Below are 22426 nucleotides of genomic sequence, written 5' to 3' on the forward strand. Positions count from 1 at the left end.
GAAGTAGATTGCCCAATCTTCCTTCTGAGGAGTGGCTGGTGGGTTTGAACCTCCAGCCTTCTGGTTAGCAGTCAAGTGCCTTAGGCACTGTGCTACCAGAGCTACATACACACACACACACACATACACATATATGTATATATATGTATGGGGATATATATATGTGGGGATATCTATTATAGGAATATGTATACATGGGGAGATACATATATACAGAAATGTATACATGGAGATATGTTTTTATGTGTGTACATCTATATATATAGTTATACAAAAAATCTAGGAGTGGAATTAAGGAACAGCTCATACCCAGCCCTCTGTCCACCACAGTACCCAGTGCTGTTTGTTGTTCATGAGTGAGTGAAGAATACTGTTTTCATCATAAGGCATTAGTGCCGCAAGGTCTGTCTAGCATCCAATCAGACCTCTGGCCTTTAAGCTTGTCTCCAACAGGCCTCCGTCTTGTTCCTTGTTCACTGTGCGCTTGTATCTTTCTCCTGCACTCCAGGGACCGACGAGTCGGCCATCATTGAAATCTTATCGAGCAGGACTTCGGATGAGCGGCAACAAATAAAGCACAAGTACAAGGCGACGTATGGCAAGGTGACTTGGCCTTGGCCCTCCGCTTCCTGTTTCTTGAGGCAGGGGACAGTGTCGTTAAAGCTTTGCAGAGTTAGTCAAGGAGAAGTAATGAACTAAAACCACCGTTTAAATCTTTGACTTCAGAAAAGCTGGAATTGCTTTGTTAGATTAATAGCCTGTGAAATCAATATTCTTTAAGTCATTATTCCAAAAATTGATTTGATTTTTTTCTATTCAGCCCTTGAATCATTTTTGTCCACTGAATCTGGATTAATTCCACATATCAGTTTACAGATAGGCTGTTGTTGTTGTTGTTTTGTGCCATGGAGTCGGACCTGACTCATAGCGACCCCTCCTTGGGTTTCAAGGCAGTATCACTACGGAAGTAGATTGCCCCATCTTCCTTCTGAGGAGTGGCTGACGGGTTTGAACCGCGAGCCTTCTGGTTAGCAGTCAAGTGCCTTAGGCACTACGCTACCAGAGCTCCCACAGGTAGGCTATTGACTTGAAAATCAGTTTCCACAGGTTGCTCTTAAAACACACAGGATTTGTCAGCTATTTGGCTGTCTTTAGGACGGAGGTATTCTTCACCGGTGACTGTTAGAGAAAACAGAAACACCTCCATTTCATTAAGCATCAAACCTCTTTTCTTTCTTCCTTGCTTCCTTTTTTATTCTTCCTTCCCTTATTTTCTTGTCTTTTCATTTCTTCCCTTCCTGCCTGCCTTTTTTTTTCTGTTATGTATAGAAATTTTAAAGTATGCATTAGGTTTTCTTGTTGCCGTATTAATGGATAATGAATACCATTTTATCTTTTCTTAATGTCATACAGATTATTGTTATGCAAAATGAATACCAGTTATCATGTCATGTTCTAACCCATCTACAGTTTCCGTCACTGTATGTATAAACAGAGAGAAAGACCGAGGTGGGTTCCTGCACTGATTTAACACTGGGCAAGGAGAAAAGCCCGCTAGGTTTTGGGGTCCGCTGTGTTCCACATCCCTAAGATTGCATACAGGTGGCCCAGAGCCACAAAACCACCAAGCCAGAGAGACGTCAAAGATGGCCAAAAGGAAGGCCCCGCACCGGAGGGCAGGCATTCAGTGCCAACGAGAAAAGCCATCTGAAGCAGCACAGCTCATTAGCAGAAAAACCAAGACTAGAGGGATGTACCCTCGGCCCACTTCTCTGCCCAGACTGTAAACACACGAGGCCCACAGCTCAGAAGTTCATCTGAAGCTCCTTTCAGCATGAGATAACAACACTTGTTGAACTTTTAAAATGTGCCCGGCACTGGGTTTCCATGGCTTGTCTCATTTAATTCTCCCAACAATGCCATGAGATGAATCCTATTACTATTCCCATTTTTCAGAGAAGAAAACTGACACTTGATGACGTTAAGCACACTTCTCAGGTCACAGAGCTACTGTGGACTTAGCCACCATACCATGCTGCTAAGTAGCTAGCAAACTGGTGCCACTAGGGGTGCAGGGAGTGTCAAAGGGGGTGACACCACAATGACGCCAGGGTCTGCAGCAGTGGCAGGTAGGCTGGAGTTGCAGGGGTGGGGCTGCCAAGGCAGTGGCATCACTAGGGTTGGTGTCGCTTGTCACCCAGTGTGGTAACTCGTCACCACCCCCACTCTCCACCCCTACTTCACCCACCAGTCAGGTGCGGGCAGGGACAGGAGGGTCTCCATCTTGGCCAATGGGAGAGGGGAGGAGCTGTGGGGAAACCACAGGGGGTGGGGCCAGGAGATGTGACCACACAGCACCACGTTTAGCCCTATTCCTGGTGAGGCAGATGGCTCCCCCACATGAGGGTGGAAGGAGGTTTGCCAGTCAGCCTTGCCTACCTGGGAGGGAGTGACACCATGAGTTACCACACTGGGTGACACCAGCCCTTATTGATGCCACTGAGCCAGCCCCATCCTGAGGTGAGTAATGTGGGGCTCCTGAAATGCCAGCTGGTCTGTGGGCCTCCAACCTCCCACACTGTGTCTGTCAACCGCTATCACTGTATAGCAGAACTGTTCCAGTCTGGTCTTTCACTGTGTCCCTACAGGACTTGGAGGAGGTGCTCAAGAGTGAGCTGAGTGGAAACTTTGAGAAGACAGCCTTGGCCCTTCTGGACCGCCCCAGTGAGTACGCCGCCCGGCAGCTACAAAAGGCCATGAAGGGTTTGGGCACGGATGAGGCGGTGCTCATTGAAGTCCTGTGCACAAGGTCCAATAAGGTTAGTTCCAGCCAAGCTCTCAGACCCTGACCCTGGGGAAATGTCCATGCGCCCTTCAGATAGGGTTGCAGCAGGTTTATCCCCCTGGATTCTACCCATAAGATGAGCAAGTGGCTGGGCAAAAGCAAGTCTGCAAGATCCCCGCAGGAGAGATGCCTCTTCCAGTCTCCCAAAGGTCAGTCTTGTTGCTCCTAGCTTAGAAGAGAGGTCCTGTCCAAAAGAACCGTGTCCGTCCAGCTCTTGTCTTTCTAAATGGCTGCACGGTTTTATATGCAGGGAACGAGATTCTTCTCCCCCCCTCCCAGCCTGACTTTGCTGGTCTGGCATGAATGATGCGTTTGGTAGTCTAAGCCTGTTTGCATAGCTATCATCTAGTGCAAAGTACAAACAACGCTATGGCAGACAAGGAGGCGGGCGAGTGCTCAGCTGCAAACTGAAAGACTGGAAGTTCGAGTCTACTCAGAAGTGCCTCGGAAGAAAGTCCTGGCAATCTTCTTCCAAAACATCAAAAAAAAAAAAATCAACTGCTGAAAATCTTATGGAGCACAGTTCTACTCTGAGACACAGGGTCACCAAGGAGGTTAATGTCATCATTATTTTTCTCGTCTTATTTGACCACAGATTCTTCCCCCTCGGTCTAGAGTTTTTTTCACTTCCTGGTCTCAACCAACAAATGTGGCCTTTTCTTAGTCAAATAGCTCTGGTGGTAAAGAGAAGAAGAGGAAGAGTGCCCAAGGTTTGACAGATCCTGGTAGTGGGATGACAGGAGGAGAAAGCAGTGGGGGCAGGAGAAACAGAAGCTGCCAGCCCCTGCAGGCCTCCACCCTTCCCCCACTCACCAAAGCAAAGCAGCCCAGCTCCTCACCTTCTACAGCCCCCCACGGCCTTCTGCTCCCTGCTGCTGCCCACTGACTTTCATTTTAACCAGTTTGCAGGCTGTGCTGTGGGGAACCACCTGTTCTCATGCACTACTGGTTCAAGTGTAAACGGGCGGATCCTGGTGTGGGCAAACCGGTTCATGCCCTGGAAATGTCAAGCAATACTTTCCCGTGGTGGTTCAGGGGTAGAATTCTCAACTCCCGTGCAGGAGACCAAGGTTCAGTCCCCGTCAATGCAGTCTGGGCACAGCTACCGCCATATGCAGGGGAGGCTTGGGTGTTACTGTGATGCCGAACAGATTTGACCGGAGCTTCCAGACTAGGACAGACTAGGCAGAAAGGCCTGGAGATCTGCTTCTGACAAGGAGCCAGTGCAAATGGATCACAAGGCCCCCCTACGCAGCCCATAGTGGGCACGGCACCGGACCTGGCAGTGCTTTGTTCCGTTGTAAATGGGGTCACCGTGAATCGGAAGCGACTCGACAGCAGCTATAACACAGCGTGGAGGGAAACCCACCCCTGAGAGGGGCGCTTGTAGCCCTGCGGAACCAGGCTGCTTACTGACAGAAGCTCTGAAGTAGAGAAAAATTGGAAACAACATAAATGTCAATGGATAGCAGGCTGGCTAAAGAAACTGAGGTTTATTGCAGGATGCAGTATTTTGTTTTGGTTCCAAAAACACCAGGTGACTACGAACAAGCCTAGCTGGATCTCCAAGACATATTCTTGAGAAAAAATAAGTGAAAAAAATAAGTCAGAGAACGACACACGTACAGTACTCCAGTTTTTAAACACCTAACACATACAATACAACCCTGTATGTTTTCAGCAGTATGTATATATGTATTCAAATGCAAAAAAAAACCTTAATGGCAGATGCACGCAGAACTTCCAACACTGGGGGCGGGTGGAGGTGGAGAGTGGGAGGGTGGGAGGATGGAGAGGTGGTAGAGAGAGGTGTTAGCTTCCTGTAATGTTTCCGTTTTTGAATCAGGAGAATGCGTGCATCCATCACTGTGTGGGTGGAAATGTTTGCATGGAGAGGGTCCCTGTATAGCTCCAGGGACGCACTCTGGGCCTCACCCTGACCCACACAAAAGGCCCTCTTAGGAGGAAGGAAGGAAGGCAACCCAGATATGGATCCTGCCTCTTCTTCCCCCATGTCTGTGTGTCTCCTATTGATTAACTCCACCTTTGGAGTATTGATTTTTTTTTATTACCTTTTTTAGGAAATTACCGCCATTAAAGAGGCCTACCAAAGGCGTAAGTGACCTTTTGTTCTGATTTCAGATAAAGACTGTTCATTTTCCTTAGTTAACTAGCGGTGGCCAGGGGAGGTTGGGGGGGGGGGCAGGGAGAGGGAGACTCGTGCAGGGGCACTGAGCTCCAGTAAGATCGAAGGGAAATTTGGGACCCAGTAATCGTGATGGTTGAACAACGTGATAAACATAGCTCAGGTCACCAATCTGTACATGTGAGGAATGTACACAAATGACCGGTGACATATACATGTACCACAATAATAATACAAAAAGGATGTTCATTTCACAATACCACTAGGAAAATAAACCTGCTTTCTCCCCTCTTTTCTTCCTCAAAAGTATTTGACAGAAACCTTGAGTCAGATATCAAAGGCGATACAAGTGGGAACCTAAAAAAAATTCTGGTGGCCCTGTTACAGGTAAGAATAAAGTGGTCTCACCTGCTTTACGGCCCTGGGAAATGGCCGTGGTAACATGGCACCATGATGAAGATGGCAATGCATGTGGGGATTTCTTGTTGTTGTTGTTGTTATGTGCTGTCGAGTTGGCCCAGACTCATAGCGACCCCTCCTTGGGTTTCCGAGGCAGTATCACTGTGGAAGTAGGATTGCCCAATCTTCCTTCTGAGGAGTGGCTGGTGGGTTTGAACCGCCAGCCTTCTGGTTAGCAGTCAAGTGCTTTAGCCACTATGCTACCAGGGGATTTCTTACTGTTGTTAAAATGTTATTGAGGGATCGTCAACCCATGTTTCATCACCCCAGCCACTTGGAGTTATTCTATGGGGCTATCACCTCTAATAGCAATCTGCCTAGTCATGAGCAATTTGTAATCCCTTTTTCCTACTAAAGTGTCTCATTAAGCAGGGCCATCCCATTTGCCAATAGGAAACTAGGGCTGAGAGAGGGTGAGTAACTGCCCCAGGTTCACACAGCCCAAGAGCAAGAATCGGACCTTCAGACTCCAAGCAGGGCCTTTTGGCAACACAACTCTGCCTTTCCTTCCTGCTTCACCTGGGTCTGGGTCTACAGGAACAGTGCTGTCCAGTCCGATCCGAGGAGAGCAGGGCATTCGGGATTGGTCCCACTAGGACCCCAGCCTGGGGCATCCAAGTGGACAGCACCTGCGTTCACACCCATCTTCCTATCTCCGCTTGTTTCCTCTGCTTCATTTCTGCCAATGTGACCAGGCTGATAGCATAGAACACAAGAGAACAGGCTTCCACTGCACCGGGAAGGGGGCGTTTGTTTCCTACTGCTGCGTAACAATTCCACAAGCTATGGCTTAAAGAAACCCAGGTGTATTATTACGCTGTTCCCATGCGTACAGGTCTGAACACAGGTTAGCTGCGTTTCACTTAGGGTCTCACCAGGATGAAATCAAGGTGTCGGACAGGGCTGAAACTCTCATCTGAGGCTTAGGGCCGTCTTCTAAGATCACTGGCTGTTGACAGATGCATTTCCTTGTGACTGTATGGCTTAGGTCCCTGTTTTCTTGCTTGCTGTCAGCCAGAGACCACTGTCAGTTCCTGGAGCCCATCCGCAGCTCCCAGCCACCTGGGCCCCCGGGGGCAGTTCACAACATAGATGTTTGGTTTCTTTCAGGCCAAAAAGGAGCCTGTCTTTCTGATTTCTTCCATCTTTTCTTTTAAGAACTTAGGGTCATTTTAAGAACTAGTTGTTGTTGTTGTTGTTGTTGTTGTGTGCCGTCGAGTCGGCCCCGACTCATAACGACCCCTCCTTGGGTTTCCGAGGCAGTATCACTGTGGAAGTAGGATTGCCCAACCTTCCTTCCGAGGAGTGGCTGGTGGGTTTGAACCGCCAGCCGTCTGGTTAGCAGGCAAGTGTCTTAGCCACTATGCTACCAGAGCTCCTAATTAGGGACCTTAATTACATCTGCAAAGATCCTTTTGGCCATAGACATGACTTAACTGAAGGGGTGCTATGCTGTCCTTTGTACAGGTCTTGCCCCATGTTCAATGGGAAGAGATTAGGCAAAGGTGTGGGTCACTGGGGAACTGTTACCACCCACAGGGTTTGGGGGAGACACCAGGGGGTCTTCTCATGGCTGACTCTCAAAGTTCTGCTCTGGGAGCCTGGGTGAAGAAACCGGTAGTTTGAAAGGAAGTTCAATTGCTTTCCAGTGAGTTCACTTTAGGAGACACCATCAGGTCACTTCCAGCCTGCCCAAGGGCTAATGGGGCTAGTGAATGACCCTGGTTTCTACCAAAAACAGGAAAAAAAAAAAAAAAGTGTTGCTACAGAAGCCACCTCTGTTTACCAGTTGTGCCCAACAGATGGCAGCACAAGCAGGCATTGGCTCTGCCAGGCGGTGTGGGGCTTCAGGTCACCCTTCCCAAGCCGCTCCCAGTCTTCAACAACTTTTTTCTGCAGTCAGGCAGCAACTTAGGTTAATAACAATGTGTCCATTTTTCTAGGCCAGCCGTGATGAAGGAGATGCCATTGACAAAGATCTAGCTGGCCAGGATGCCAAAGATCTGTATGAGGTCAGTGTGGGGACATGCCAGTCTCGGCACTTTCATTAGCATTATTTTCACCGTGCTTCTATTTCATGCAGATGGGAGATAATTAAGACCTTTAAGGCATGAAGATGTGCTTAGCTCTTTAAAATACTTTTCACATATACAGTCTCCATTAACCTAAAAGGATGCTTCCTAGTCTTATACTCTGGGGTTAACCCCCTCAGATCTGTTTGGAGCATGGAAAGACATAATTAGTATGAATAGATAGATGGATCTGTGGGCCGGAAGCTTCAAGTGCCCAGCCCTTCAATTTGACTTCTACTCAGTACATATTTTGTGGTTTCCTGTTAGTGAGGCATGGTGGGAATTACAGCACTATATATTCAGGCTTTTTGCAGAAGGTGTTTCAAAACGTTTACATTTCATCCTCAAGGCAGGGGAAGGCCGATGGGGCACTGATGAGCTTGCCTTCAATGAAGTCCTGGCCAAGAGGAGCCTCAAGCAGTTACAAGCCACCTTTCAAGCCTATCAAGTGGTAAGTAAGTCATCAAGGACAGGAGCCACGGGATTCACACTGGAACTGGCTCTCGAGTTACCAAAAGGAGCCGAGATCAGTGTGTGGGGGAGCATGCCGGCATTTAGTGGGCAGATTTAGCTGGAGATGCTGTTAAACATCTGCCAATACACAGGACATTCCTCCATAACAGAGAATGATCCCATGCAGAGTGTCCGCAGCGCAGAGACAGCTCCCTAAAACAAAGAATAGTGCTTCTGAGGCTGCTTTACAGGCAGACAGGGGAGGCAGAGAGAGGAGTACCGTGTTTATAAGCCAAGCCCTTAGACTCAAAGGACCTAGGTTCAAGTCCCGGTTCCACCATTGGCCAGTGACCCAACCTCTCTGTGACTTAGTTTCCCCATCTGTAAAACAGGGACCATAGTGATCGTGATCACATATTCATGGGATCATTTTAAGAGTTAAAATAAGATGCCTTGAAAAGGCTCAGAACAGTACATGGCACGTTTGTAGCGATTCTTGTTCCAGTTTACAATTGGGCAGACAATACCCACCTCTCAAGACAGATGGGCTCATACCTAAGACACACTCTTGGAAGAACATGAATACATGATCATTATTTATTTTTAATCTAATGATGCTTTTAAACCAGCAAGGCGAGTAAGCTACTAGAAAGCACTTAGTGGCCAGTCCCTCCATGAAAAGCCGTTTTTTAATTGCAAGCTGCCTTTTATAGAGTATCAGATATTCCCCCCATCTCCTTTTATATTTGTAGAGTGCTTTTAACTATTGGAAGCACTTCTTTGTCCTCTGTCTCAATTTATCTTCACAACATTGCCTAACCAGAAAGGAGGACAAACAGCTATTATGATGCAGAGCTGCACCAGGAAACTCGGTAGGGGAGAAAGCAGCTGCAACCTCTCAGGACCACACAGCAAGGCAGTCGGTAGCAGAAAGCAGACGAGGACTCCAAGATCCCCCACCCTGAGTTCCTACCTCGGCTGGAGCTGGCCGCACCTCACTCGAAATAGCGTTTCCTATGTGTTGCCAGCAGATGAAAAGACAATAGAGCTTTGGAATTTTATCATCACTGTATATAAGCCTTGAGGGCCCTGCACTTTCAAATCGTGCCCGGGGTCATGATCAAAGGGAGCTGCCTCCCCTCCCCCATCCCTGAAGCTGTAGGCCCTCGGAGGATCTGAGATGGAGGACCTGGTCATGGGCATGACCACATGACTTCTTCCACAATGCGGGCCACGACTGGAATTTGGAGTTTCAGGGGATGGCTATCACTGGTGATCACTACAGGAACATACACATGTGTGAGCAGTGAAGTGTGTGTGTGCGTGTGTGTGTGCGTGTGTGTGTATGTGGTCAATAGCTCTAAATTAATCCCAAAAGACAGCAGCAACATCACCTAAGTGTTAGAAGTAAACAGTTCTCACCCCAGACCTATGGAACCAGATTCCATGGGGCTGGGGTCCTGCTATCCCTATTTTAAGCTGCTTGGGTGGCACAAATCATTAAGCACTTGGTTACCAACCAAAAGTTGGTGGTTCAGGCCCACCCAGAGGTAGTCAGATGAACGGTCTGGCGATCTACATCTGAAAGTTCACAGCCGTTGAAAATCCTGTGGAGCACAGTTCCATTCTGCACCATATGGGGTCGCCATTGGTCAGAATCTACTTAACAACTGGGTTGGTTTTTTGTTTGGGTTTATCTGTGTTTTAACAAGTCTTCCAGGTGATTCTGATGTCTATGAGGGTTTGGATGTGCTCTAGACCATTAGCTATATAACCTTGGATAAGTTATCAAGGCTCTGTGCTCCGTTAAAGGAGCTCTGGTGGCATAGTGTGGAAGGCATTTGACTGCTAACCAGAAGGTTGATGGTTCAAACCCACCAGCCACTCTGTGGAAGAAAGATGGGGCAATCTACTTCCATAAAGATTTAGTGCCTCAGAAACCTAATGGGGGTCTCTATGGGTTGGAATTGACTCGATGGCAGTGAGTTTGGTGTTTTTGGTTTTGGTGCTGGGGTGGTTAAGGTCTTGGCTGCTAACCAAATGGCTGCCATTGTGGACCCACCAGCACCTCCTGAGAGAAAGATGAGGCAGTTTGCTTCCATATAGATGTTCAGCCTCGGAAACCCTATGGGGCAGTTCTATTCTGTCTTATAGGGTCACTATGAGTCACAATTGGATTTGGTGCCTCTGTTTCCCCATCTGTAAAACAGGATAATAATGGTATTTACCTCATAGCATTATTATAAGGATTGGATGAATTAACAGATGTAAAACACTTAGACACTACCTGGCATGCAGTAAGTACTCAGTAAGCATTAAAAAACAAAACCAAACCATTATCATCAAGTTGATTCCAACTCATAGCAACCCTACAGGACAGAGTAGAACTGCCCCCATAGTAAGTCTTTACAGAAGCAGACTGCCTCGTCTTTCTCCCACGGATCAGCAGGTGGGTTTGAACTACTGACTTTTTGGTTAGCAGCTCAGTGCTTTAACCACTGCACCACCAGAGCCCCTTTCTGTAAGCCTTCTAAAAAAAACTCATTGCTGTTGTGTCGGATCCGACTCATAGCAACCCTTCCTTGGGTTTCCGGGGCAGTATCTCAAGTAGATTGCCCAGTCTTCCTTCTGCAGAGTGGCTAGTGGATTTGAACCACCAGCCTTCTGGTTAGCAGTCAAATGCCTTAGGCAGTACACCACCAGAGCTCCTCAGTAAGCCTTAGCTGTTGTTTAATTAGAGAATTTCCCTGTATGAACCAACAGTGTCAGAAATCAGAGCTAAAGCCCAAATGGACAAGGTAATCTATCTATTTGGTCATTGGTTAGATGAAACCAGCTCTAAAATGTCACCTCTTCATCTGTTCTGGAAAGCTTGCTCTGAGGTTGTTCATCTTGATCTTCATCATTGACTTCACCTGCTCTGGGGCCCTCCTCCTATAGGGTTCATGGCGACCTCTGGCTCGGAGCAGTGAAAGGAACGTGAGCGTGGTAGTCCATTACATGGCACAGGGTGTCCTGGCATGCACTAAATTTTTGCCACCAAACCTCAGGTTTTTGCCTTTTATTTGCCCCTTGGCCTGAGTCTCAAACTGACACTCTCAGCAATCCCAGCCCTGGCAACAGAGCTTTCCCAAATCGGCTGCTTCATGTAAGGCTATTACACACCTACATTTTACCAAATATGAAAGTGTACGAGTCACCCTTATAAAACCAAGGTAAGTCCCCCAACAGAGGTCAACAGAAATCACAGGTACACAGACCTGCAGCCCAACCTCACTCCGACCCCATCACCCTCCTCACCATTTCTCCTTTCCCTTCTGTGTATTCCTAAGCTCTGGTGGCAGAGTGGTAAGACATTTGCCTGCTAACTGGAAGGTCAGTGATTTAAACCCATCAGCAGCTCTGCAAAAGAAAGCAAGATGGGGCAATCTACTTCTGTAAAGATTTATAGCCTCGGAAACCCAGTGGGGGTTGCTGTGAGTCGGAATCGACTCAGTGGCAATGGGTTGGGTCTGGTTTAAGCCCCTTCCAGAGCTTCCCACCCCTTGACTGCTGTAGGCAAAGCCAGTGTGCAGAGGGCTCTGTGGTGGGCATGCTGCCAATGTGGGCAAATCCATTTTAAAAGAAAGAAACAACCTCCCTGTTGTTGTTGCTAGTTGAGTCGATTCTAGTTCATGGTGACCCATGTGTGTCAGAGTAGAACTGTACTCAATAGGGTTTCAATGGCTGATTTTTCAGAAATAGTTTGCCAGGTCTTCCTTCTGAGGAGCGCCTGGGTGGACTTGAAGGTCCAAACTTTCCAGTAGCAACCAAGCATGCTAACCGTCCACACTGCTCAGAAATTCTGACCTCCATATGAGCGTTGCTGTCTGTGTCAGAGTCAAACTGCTCCACAGGGTATTCGATGGCTGGTTTTTCACAAGTGGATCACCAGGCCTTTCTTCTGACACACCACTGGGTAGACTCAAACCTCCAACCTCTAGGGTAGCGACTAAGCACTTTAACCATTGCACCACCCAAGAACTGCAACCCATCTACAGGCATTGCTGTCTGTTTAGCTAGAGGCCTGTGAGGCCTGAGAACCCTGGCAATGTGTTTTTCCACTGAGATCAGAAATCTGGCTCTGTCCACAGAACCCCCTAAATACTCATTGTTCCAGAAACTGAAGTGAAAACCCTGCCACTCTCCAATGAGAGTCACAGTAACTTGGGCCATTCACTTGTTTTCAAATTGTGTTCCATGTGGCCTTGGAAGCTGTCAGGAAAGGGCTGGGGGCAGGAGGTAGGTAGAGGGGCAATACCTTCTGCTGCCAGACCCCAGCAAGCACAGTTCACATTGCACTGTGTGACTAGCGTCCCCTGGAGTTGTGCAAAGAGGAGGCCCCGAGAGGGCAGACATGTGCATGAATGTCTCGGCTTCCGGTTAGGAGAACCCTTGCCTCCCAGACAGTGCTGCCTTTCTGCTTTTGCCTCCTACAAAGGCTGAGATGCCACAAAAGATGAGAAACATTCACCCAGCATTAACGATAGAAACAGAAAGTGGTCTAATCGAGGACTTTTAGTAAATGCAGACTTGTGTAAACAAGATGTCCTCTCGAGATGGAATCCTAGTCTACAGAATGAGAACACTGTTTATGGGAAAGTGGTAGCAGTTCCTCCAGAAATCCTAACTTCCCACACCAGACCCAAGACGGCGTGAGGGCTAAGGGTGGAAAGCCCCCACGTCCCTCCAAATCCAAGCCCCCTGAGCACACACCTAGGTCTCCGGATATTTCTAGGAGGTCATGCTTCACTCAGTCTCGACCCTCCTCCCCCACATATCTTGCGGTTGCATTGAAAATGGGGTTTTGTTTATGTGTGTTTTCAGAATAAACCACATGAACTCCACTGCTGTGTATGCAAAGGCTCTGATTATTTATAGAATCAATTGTGTCATATCCTCAAAAGATAACTTCTAAGAAAGACGTTTCAGTATTTCTAACACTTCACTCCATTTCCCAGACCCAGTCAAGGGCTCTCTTTTCTCTTTATTTGTCTGCCCTGAGGTTGTTCTGAGCAGTATTTGTGCTAAGCGTAGTCACCATTTACTCTAAACTTCAGCTTCTGTAAATATTTGGAAAGAAACTTAATGTGTAATGCCATACAGAACAACACGTGAGCCAGTGGTGAATATATGTTCACCCCTGGATCACCCCAGAGTGAAGAAAAGTGGCATTTTGACATGCTCAGCCTCCCAGCTCCCAGCGCACATCACAGCACCTTGTCAGCAAACAAAAGAAGAAAGCTAGACCATTGCCTTGTCATGGACTTCACAGCCTCTACTTATTTCACTCAAACTGTAGGTGACTGAGTCCCTTCATCCAGGACCAGGGAGCCAAGCGGGGCGGGGAGTGGGGTAAAACCATAATAATCACCAGTTACCATCAAGTTGACTTTGACTCATGGCCACCCTGTGTGGTGAAACCCATGTGAAGCTGTTCACTTTAGATTAGCAAGAAAGCACAAGTAAGCTTGTGCTTATTTGTGCTTACTGGGTACTCTGTCCCTGTCAGGGATTGTAAATTTGAAGAGAGGCTTTGATCCTGTAGGAAGGTGCTATGGGGTTGGGAGAGACACAGATGCCAGCCATATCCAGAACCAGAATCTTTGATGTGACGACTAAATGTGGAGTTGTTCACACAGATTAGTAAGCAAGCACAAGAAACCCATGCTTACCTTGCTTATTGGGTAATCTGACACTGCTCCTCAGTGACAGGTGCTCCCTTTCCAATGGATGGAAACACCACCTGTCCCTACAAGGTACCAGGCCGGATAGGCATTCCCTACAGCCAGGTGATGAAATCAGAAGAATTTAGGGCTTTCTGTAGAGGAACAAGCGGGTCTGGTGGTATAGAACCTAAGGCATTTGACTGATTTGACTGCTAACCAGAAAGTTAGTGGTTCAAACCCACCAGCCACTTCTCGGAAAGAAGGTCCAAGCAATCTACTTCCATAGTGATACCACCTCAGAAACCCAAGGAGGGGTCGACCTTGAGTCGGGTCCAACTCCGCAGCAGTGAGGTTTTTTTTTTTTTTTTTGTAGAGGAACAGTCTTAAGAGCTCCAAGGCCAAAAGCAAAACCTGGACTAACGGTCGGTCTTTGTCTTCTAGCTTATCGGCAAAGACATCGAAGAGGCCATCGAAGAAGAAACCTCAGGGGATCTGAAGAAAGCCTACCTAACTCTCGGTAGAGTAAACATGAGACAGTCCCCGTCTTGGGGTGGGCTCCTTAGAACAGATTCAGAGACAGTGGCCCATGTGTGCAGGTTGTGTGCAGGGAGTGATTTTTGGACCAACACCTCTAAGTAGCATTGGGCAAGGGAGAAGCTGACTGTGGTTGTGACAGAGCCTTGGCAGTTTCCACAGGAACTCTGAAACTGGGGTGCCCAAAGTGGAGGCAAGGGAGTCAGGTCTTTGCACCCACATCAACCAGTCACTGGACCCTGACTGCACCCCGGAAACATTTATTGCCTTGGGCGAGGCAGTTCCCTCTGGTCGGGGACAATTCCTGGGGAGAGACTCAGCTATGAGCAGTCAGCTGGAGGAGTGGCATCTGAGTGGTGCACCATAGCATCCACTACAGCCCCACCAAGACCGTGGGTCCCTGCAAGTACCTGTCTACAGCTGGGACCATTATCTAGCCTCAGCGGGCAGCATAAGGTTCATAAGTACCCAAGCTCAGGGTCCATGAACAAGATGTTGCATGAGCCTGATGGCTTGAGGGTTTCCTTTCCCGGTTGGTTCTTTCAACACTTGGAAAGAATGAAGGTTGTTTAAAAAGAGAAGGGAGGGAGACCAGATCTGGACCACGCCAAGCAAACACCAGGACCTTCTCTCCAGGTTTTGCCCATGGGCAGAAAGTAGCGAACAATGGACAGGGCTGTGTCTGGCAGATTTTCTTCTCTTTGCAAGCCCTGGTCTAAAGGCTTTGTCCATTGCCCACACTCCTGTGGTGAGGGGTCCAGGGCACTGTCCCAAATGGCACAAGAAACGGAGAGGTGTATCATCAGAAGAAGAGGAAGAACCAAAAAAGCAGTCTTGGAAGTCAAAAAATGTGCTTCAGTTGCCAAAGTTTTTTTTTTTTTTTTTGAGAGGGGTTACGGAATGTCAGGAATTGATTTTTTTCATCTGTCCTTATTTTGCATTCAGATGAGTGGGACCTCTGCCATGACATACGCATGCCTGAACGTCCCTAGTGTGACTCCTGACCCACACTGTAAACACATGAGCCCTTGAACAGACAACTGTCCTTAGGGCTTAAAGGCAGAGTCGAGTAGATGGAGGGATCTGCTCGTAGCTTGGCTTGGAGGCTGCAAACCCATTCTGTGCTTGCAGTGGGAAAGAATCAGAGAAAACGCCAGAATGCACTCAGAAAATGCGGATAAAACCACTCACTTATTGAACATTTACTCAGCACTTCTCTGGACCCAGGAGCAGATCATGGGCAAATACGACCCAATTCATATTTTCAAGGAGCTTCAAGGTCATGATGGACACACACCAAACATTGATTGTTTTTGTTGTTGTTAGCTGCCATCGAGTTGGCCCCTGACTCATGGCAATTGCATGAACGTCGGGATCGGCTGCAGTGATCCACGGAGTTTTCTGGCTGATTTTTTTTAAGAAATAGATCACCAGGCCTTTCTTCCAAGCCACGTCTGGGTGGACTTGAACCTCCAACCCTTTGATTAGGGGCTGGTGGCATTCACTGTTCACACCACCCAGGGACTCCCAAGGGATCACAGTGAGTCTCACATCCACTGCTCCCCAGATAATGGTTCCCCCGCTCCGGCAGCTTTTGGGTGCCATTCGCTTGGCTCTGTGAGACAAACCCAACCAAGACTCTGCTTTCCTAATCCCGCTCCTCAACCTTGCTAAGGAGGATCAGTCATATGGGCAATGACCTGGGAGACAAGGTCCCCAGGAAATGACATGTGAAGGACACACGAAAGACACATTCCACAGCAATGCTGAATCCACTGCTCCAACGTCAAGTGATTTTAAGCATTCTAGGGAATTATCAATAGCCTAAAAAGTAAGTGGTTTGTTCCCCCAAAGTGAGTCCCGATGGATCCATATAAGCCTGGTGGAGGGGGAGAGGAATAATGACTTATCCCCAGGAGTAGAGATGGACCCTGTCACTTGGACGATGAGTAGAAACCATGCTTCATTAACTTGTGGATTCAATTGGCCAGCAAAGGGAGGGCCAGAAAAAAGCAAATGCCAGCATCCTAGGAAGATGATATGTAGAAAAAATAATGATAACAAACCAGTCGCTGTTGAGTTGATTCCAACTCGTGGTGACCCTGTGTGCCAGAGCAGAGCTGGGCTCCTTGGGGTTGTCAGTGGTGCGACCTGTCAGAAGTGGATGACCAGGTCTCTCTTCTGGGGACCCCTGCGTAGAGTTGAACTGCCTCTCACTTAGCAGCCAAGCACTTAACCATCTGCACCACCCAGACACTCTTGATCCATAGAGAGGATCGGGCATTTCCTCGACTCCATATCCCAGATCACAAACTACGAAGACTGTGGGGAACATGGAAAAGATTCAGCGATAAAGCTCAAAAAACAAACCTAGTGAAGAAAAACAAAGGGTAGCAAAACTGTTTTGCATGGGAAAGTTGGCTACAGTCCAACTGAATAAATCTTCAAGATCATGAAGTTTTATTACAGTCAAGTTGCTGGCCAGCCAATCTGTGTTTCCACTCAGAACCCAACTCCAGCCTGGGAGACTGCACTCAGATGTGAGAAGATTTTTCTGCTGGTGAGAATCATGAACTTCCGGGGAGAGCCCGAGGCTGGACAGCTCTTGTGTCCAGAGGGTCTTCGAGAACAAAATAGGGTCTCATTTGGCTACTGTGGTTTTGCCCGGGCTCTGGTTGAAGAGCTCTGGTGCCCTGACCCAGGAGAATCTTCCAGATCCCATTATAAACATCTGCCTCACAACTAAGTCAGCTGCAGGGGGCCAGCTTTGTTCCTTCTCAGGGTCCTATTTATTCAACAAAACCAGAAAGCCTCACATTCTCATTTCCCTCCCTCCTGCCCAGTGAAGTGTGCCCGAGACCGCGAGGGCTACTTTGCTGAGTGTCTCTACAAGTCCATGAAGGGCGCAGGCACCGATGAGGAGACATTAATCCGTGTCATTGTGACCAGGGCTGAGGTAAGATGCACTCAATGACCAAGAGGTGGGATAAAACTTCTCTTTTCTCCATCACTGGTGTCATCAACAAATCATTTTTATTCAGAGCCCATTTACAGAGAAAACAAAACGGAGGTGGTGCTTGTCTTCCCAAAATTTGTAGAAGACATCGTACTAGGCTTCCATCTGTTTCTATTTTTTTATAAGATGCTTTCATGTATGTGTGTGTGTGTGTATTTTGTCATCATGGCTCCAGAGCTCAAGGTGGTATGACTTGGGGATCTTGTAGACCCATTGTGAGGTATTCCAGCTGTGTTCAGCTACATTTTAAGGAAGACAAAACAGAGATGGCAACAGATTGGATACTGATGAAGTCACCCAAGAGCAGAAACAATGACACTCCTGATCAGGGCCTTCATTTAACTGAACACAGTGCAGAAGCACATTTTTGTACAAGAAACATGTCAATATAAGACAGTGTTTCTCAACCTCCTTTTCATGATCGCCTCCCCCCCAGGGAGCCTTTTTGACCTTTTTTTCCTAATTGCCCCCACTATGAAATTTTATCACTGCAGATATACCATATAGCTGTTTCTGTATTCTGTGTGTATCTGTGTCTTGGAGCTCTTGTGGTACAGTGGTTAAGAACTTGGCTGCTAACTGAAAGGTCAGCAGTTCAAACCCACCAGCCGCTCCACAGCAGAAAGATGTGCCAGTCGGCTTCTGTAAAGATTGCAGCCTCTGGGAGACTCTATGGGCAGTTCTACTCTGTCCTGTAATGTCACTCTGAGTTGGAATTAACTCGATGGCAACAGGATACATGTCTTAGCTACTTAGCGCTGCCATAACAAAAAATACCACAAGGGGGTGGTTTTGAAGAACCTGAGTTTATTTTCTCACAGTTCTGGAAGCTGAAAGTCCAAGTCAGGCTCCTGGCCATGCTGATTCTTTTCATGGGCTTCTTTCCTAGTTTCTGGTGTCGGTCAACAATCCTTGACATTTCTGGGCTGAGAGATGACGTTAATTTGAATTTTGTTGATTGACACAAATATCCCTGCTGATCAGGGTATGAAAGAGAAATGCTTCTCTTGTCTGTCCTCCCATGTGTCTGTCTCTGTCTATTCGGCTCTGTTTATAACTCAGAAGTGATTGGGTTGAGGGTCCACCCCTACTCTGGTAGAACCTCATCAGCATAACAACAGCAACACCCTATTGCCAAATAGGATCACACCCACAGATCCAGGAGCCAGGGCTTCAGTACATATTCTGGGGAGCACAAATCAATCCATAGCAATACATTTAAAAGATTACACTTTTTAGCCCCTTTCAAGAACCAATTTTTGCTTTCTAGGGATGATGTCACCCCTGTTGAGAATGCATGAGTATAACAAGAGGAAGGGGGAGGGAGTGAGTAGCCGAAAGCTTGGAAGCCGCTGTCAAGGTTAACAACCAGTGTGTTGGAACACAAAGCCACAGACGTTACAAAGCCAGGAGTAAATGGCATTTTGTTGCAGTCAGAGAACCTTGGAGAACAAAGTAGAACTAGCCCTTGAGTACCACAGATATCTTCCCTCAGAAAACTGTCAAAAGGATAAAGATACCAAGCCAAATTCTGATCCACAGCTTTTTGACAAATAATACTTAACATCTCACACTGTTTTTCAATATAACTTAGCAACAGGACAGTTGTTTCGTTTTTATTTCTATTTCTGGAATTTCTTCTCTCCCTCTTCCTCCACTACTCATCTTTTCTTTCCTCTTAAAGCTCCCTTTCCCTTTCTCCCACCTCTTTCCCTGTCCCAGTCTCTCTGCACGTTCTCTTCTTTCCCTCCTCCCTCTGTCTGCATCTGTCTCTTTCCCTCCCCTTTCCAGGTCACACTGCCTCTTGCTGTCTCTTATCAACTCAACTCATAGCCAAACTCACTGAGAAGTCTTGAGGGACCCAAAGGAGGCAGGTTGGCAACAGAGCAAAGCCAGCATTCTAGAAGACCTCCAGGAAGATTGGATCCGTCTGGAGGGCACATCAGGATTTCATGCTCATGCCAACATGGGCCATGGGGTGCTTTATTCCAAGACAGGCTGACTTATCTCCATATTGACCAAGGCCCTGGTTCATCTCTAGATTGGGACTGTTTGCTCAGAAGGCTTCAGGCCCAGCCAGATACACCGGTCGCCCTTGAGTCAACACCCACTCCTGGAGACCATCTGGGTCAGAGTAGAACTGGGCTCCGTAGGGTTTTCAGTGGCTGGCTTTTCAGAAGCCGATTGCAGGCCTTTCTTCTGAGGCACCTCAGAGTAGACTCAAACCTCTAACTTTTTGGTTTACAGCTCTGTTGCACTACCCAGGGACTTCCAGCTGGACATAGATTGGCTGTTTCTCTTAATCCCTTAAAGCCATGTGGTGCTGGAATAGAGTACCTACACTGGCCCCACCTTCTTGCCTCTCCCTCAGCCCTGGGCAAGGACTCAAACGGGTACAAGCCAGGGGAGCAGGGGGACTTGTCAGACCATCGACCTATGTTTCTCTCCTTCTGACCAGCATCTGCTTCGGACAATTCCCCCACTCTCCTGCCTTCTGCTGTTGTCTTCTTGCTCTCTCTCTTGGTTAAGTTCAGTTCCTGGGTCTGGGGTGCAAGGGAGAATCTAAACCAAACCCCCTCCCACCCCTGCTTCAAGACAGCTCTGTGACCCTTTAATGAGCCTCATGATGTTCTCTCTGGACCTGTGGACTTCCTGGGTAGTGCAAACAGTTGGTCAAGTCCAGGTCACCACGAGCCAGAATTGAATCAGCAGCAACTGGTTTACTTGACATCTGGGACTCTATCCTATCTGGTGCAAGAATGACTCCCTTACTAGGTTGTAAGATTCTTCAGGGCAGAGAAATCTTTCACTTGTTTTCCCTCTGAATCGTCACCCACCTCCAGCACCTAGGTTTTCCAAACTGCTGATGAATAAGTTTCAACCTAAGTCCTCCAAATTGACATTGATTGGAATTTTCTTGATTGGCACTAATATCCTTGCTGATCAGAGGTGCAAGAGGAAAATACTTAATTGTAAATCTCTGTGTTGACAACTTTCTTAAGCTTCCACACACCAAGGGTCAGCAGGCCAAAGCCTGCAGGTCCAATCTGTCCCACCTCTTGTCCTCGTACAGCAGTGCTCCCTAAGAGCACTCATGTTTACATGTTGTTTTTGTTAGTTGCCGTCGAGTCAGTCTCCACTCACGGCAAGCCCATAGGTACAAAGAACTGCTCCGTAGGGTTTCACAGGCTGTGACATTCTGGAAGCAGATTGCTGGGCCTATCTTCTGTGATGCCTCTCTCTGGGTCTGAATGACCAGCTGGCTGGATTTGCTTAGCAGTCAAGGATTTTTAGCCATCTGTACCACCCTTCTCATTTTGAAATAGTTGGGGAAAAAAACAAAAAACTCAGATGAAGAATAATATCTCATAACACAAAAAAACAATAGAAATTCAAGTTACAGTGTCCATATATAAAGTTTTGGGAGCTCTGGTGGCATAGTGCCTAAGGCATTTGACTGCTAACTAGAAGGCTGGCGGTTCAAACCCACCAGCCACTCATTGGAAGGAAGGTTGCGCAATCTTCTGTAGTGATTGTTGTTGTTGTTGTACCGCTTTGGAAACCCAGGAAAGGGTTGCTATGTGTCAGATCCGACTCAATGTCAGTGAGTTTGGTTTTATTTTATTTTTTAATATAAAGTTTTACTGGAACACACAGACATAGACACATAGACACACACACACACACACACACAGAGTTGTGTGGCTTCAAAGACCTGAACTCAGCTTTCCTCTTCTCATCTGCAATACAGAAATAACAACAGCTCCTGCCTCAAGAGTCTGTTTTGAGGCCTAAATGAGCAGACCAACATCAAGGGCTTTCAACAGCATTTTCTGTTGATGGTGAATGTTTCATAAACATTGTCCCCTTGCTGCTGTTCTCTCTCCTACAGGTTGACCTTCAAAGGATAAAAGCAAAGTTCCAAGAGAAGTACCAGAAGTCTCTGTCTGACATGGTTCGCTCTGACACTTCTGGAGACTTCCAGAAACTTCTGGTGGCCCTTTTGCACTGAGCCGAGCCAGAGAAGAAGGAGCACAGGGAGGAAACAGCTCTGTCAAGAGCAATTTCCAAACCAGACTTGCAAGTATGACTGCAAGATGAAAAACCCTCAAGATTCCTGGTTATTTTCTTGGCAGTTCGATCCGTGCAGCCAGGGCCTGCTGTTTAAGTTAAGGGCATCATCCTCAAGACGCTTATGAAATATCTTGCTGGCTTAGCATGTATCTGGGATGTCCCTCACCTTTCCTTTTGGGTAGTAATGGAATATTTTCTAACACAAATGAAGCACAAATGGAATCAGAAGTTGATGGGGGGGGGAAGCTATGCATTTGTAATAAAATTTTTAGAATATGCATCTCACAGGAGCGTGTATGTTCCAGATAAAGATTGAATGGTTAAGTTACAGGAAAGATAAATAAACCAATTCATTAATTTTCCTTCCATATGTTCAACTTCAAAGCCTAAATGTTCATTAAAGTTGTGGATTACACCCCCATCGGCTGCTTTTCCAAAAACTGAGTTGATCCATGGTCACACGAATTATGAGATTCTAACATACTTGGGAAATGCAGTTAGATTTTCAGTAGTCCTCACGGACAGTAACCAAGGACAGCAACAAAGAAACCATTGACTTGCCCATGTGAAATGTAGCTAGGGGTAACAGCCACTCAACTGCTATCTGGTTTAGCTTTTCTTGCTTCTCTAGATCCCACCCATTGGAATCTTCCTTCTGATCTTGCAATACAATTAGGCTGAGCACAGTGCCAACGGAAGCAAGGTCAGCAGGCTGACTCTCAAGTGGATTGATTCCACACCAACAAAATCTGTTCCAAGACATTTGTCTCATAGTGTTGCTAGACACACAGGGGTCTGTCAAGAGAAACATGAATGCTTTGGCCCAATAATTACTGCTATCCTTTGTTGGGTGCTTATTTTGTCTGGCACTGTTAAATAGCATAACTTCATATTTAATACTCCTTACAATTCTGTGTAGGAGCTCTAGTAGCATAGTGGTTAAAGCATTTGGCTGCTAACCAAAGGTCAGTGATTCGAACCCACCAGATGCTCCATGGGAGAAAGATGAAACAGTCTGCTTCCATAAACATTTACAGCCTTGGAAACCCTATGAAGGGGTTCTATTCTGTCCTAAAGCGTTAGTATGAGTTGGAATCAACTCGATGACAGTGGGTCGGG

At 47.1% G+C, this 22426-nt stretch overlaps 1 protein-coding gene across 1 annotated transcript in view; it reads left to right on the top strand.

The window, feature by feature from the left end:
- Positions 1-21245, top strand: part of ANXA13 (annexin A13) — a 60558-nt gene extending 39313 nt beyond the window's left edge. The window contains exons 4-12 of the mRNA XM_007943411.1: positions 509-603; positions 2649-2819; positions 4927-4960; positions 5299-5378; positions 7394-7462; positions 7872-7973; positions 14125-14200; positions 17061-17173; positions 21126-21245. Coding sequence (XP_007941602.1) covers positions 509-603; positions 2649-2819; positions 4927-4960; positions 5299-5378; positions 7394-7462; positions 7872-7973; positions 14125-14200; positions 17061-17173; positions 21126-21245 — 860 coding nt within the window. The remainder of the gene's footprint in view (positions 1-508; positions 604-2648; positions 2820-4926; positions 4961-5298; positions 5379-7393; positions 7463-7871; positions 7974-14124; positions 14201-17060; positions 17174-21125) is intronic.
- The last annotated feature ends 1181 nt before the right edge of the window (positions 21246-22426 follow it).

This window comes from Orycteropus afer, unplaced genomic scaffold (assembly GCF_000298275.1).
Source record: "Orycteropus afer afer isolate SDZICR_OR568_19922 unplaced genomic scaffold, OryAfe1.0 scaffold00106, whole genome shotgun sequence".
Taxonomy (NCBI): domain Eukaryota; kingdom Metazoa; phylum Chordata; class Mammalia; order Tubulidentata; family Orycteropodidae; genus Orycteropus; species Orycteropus afer.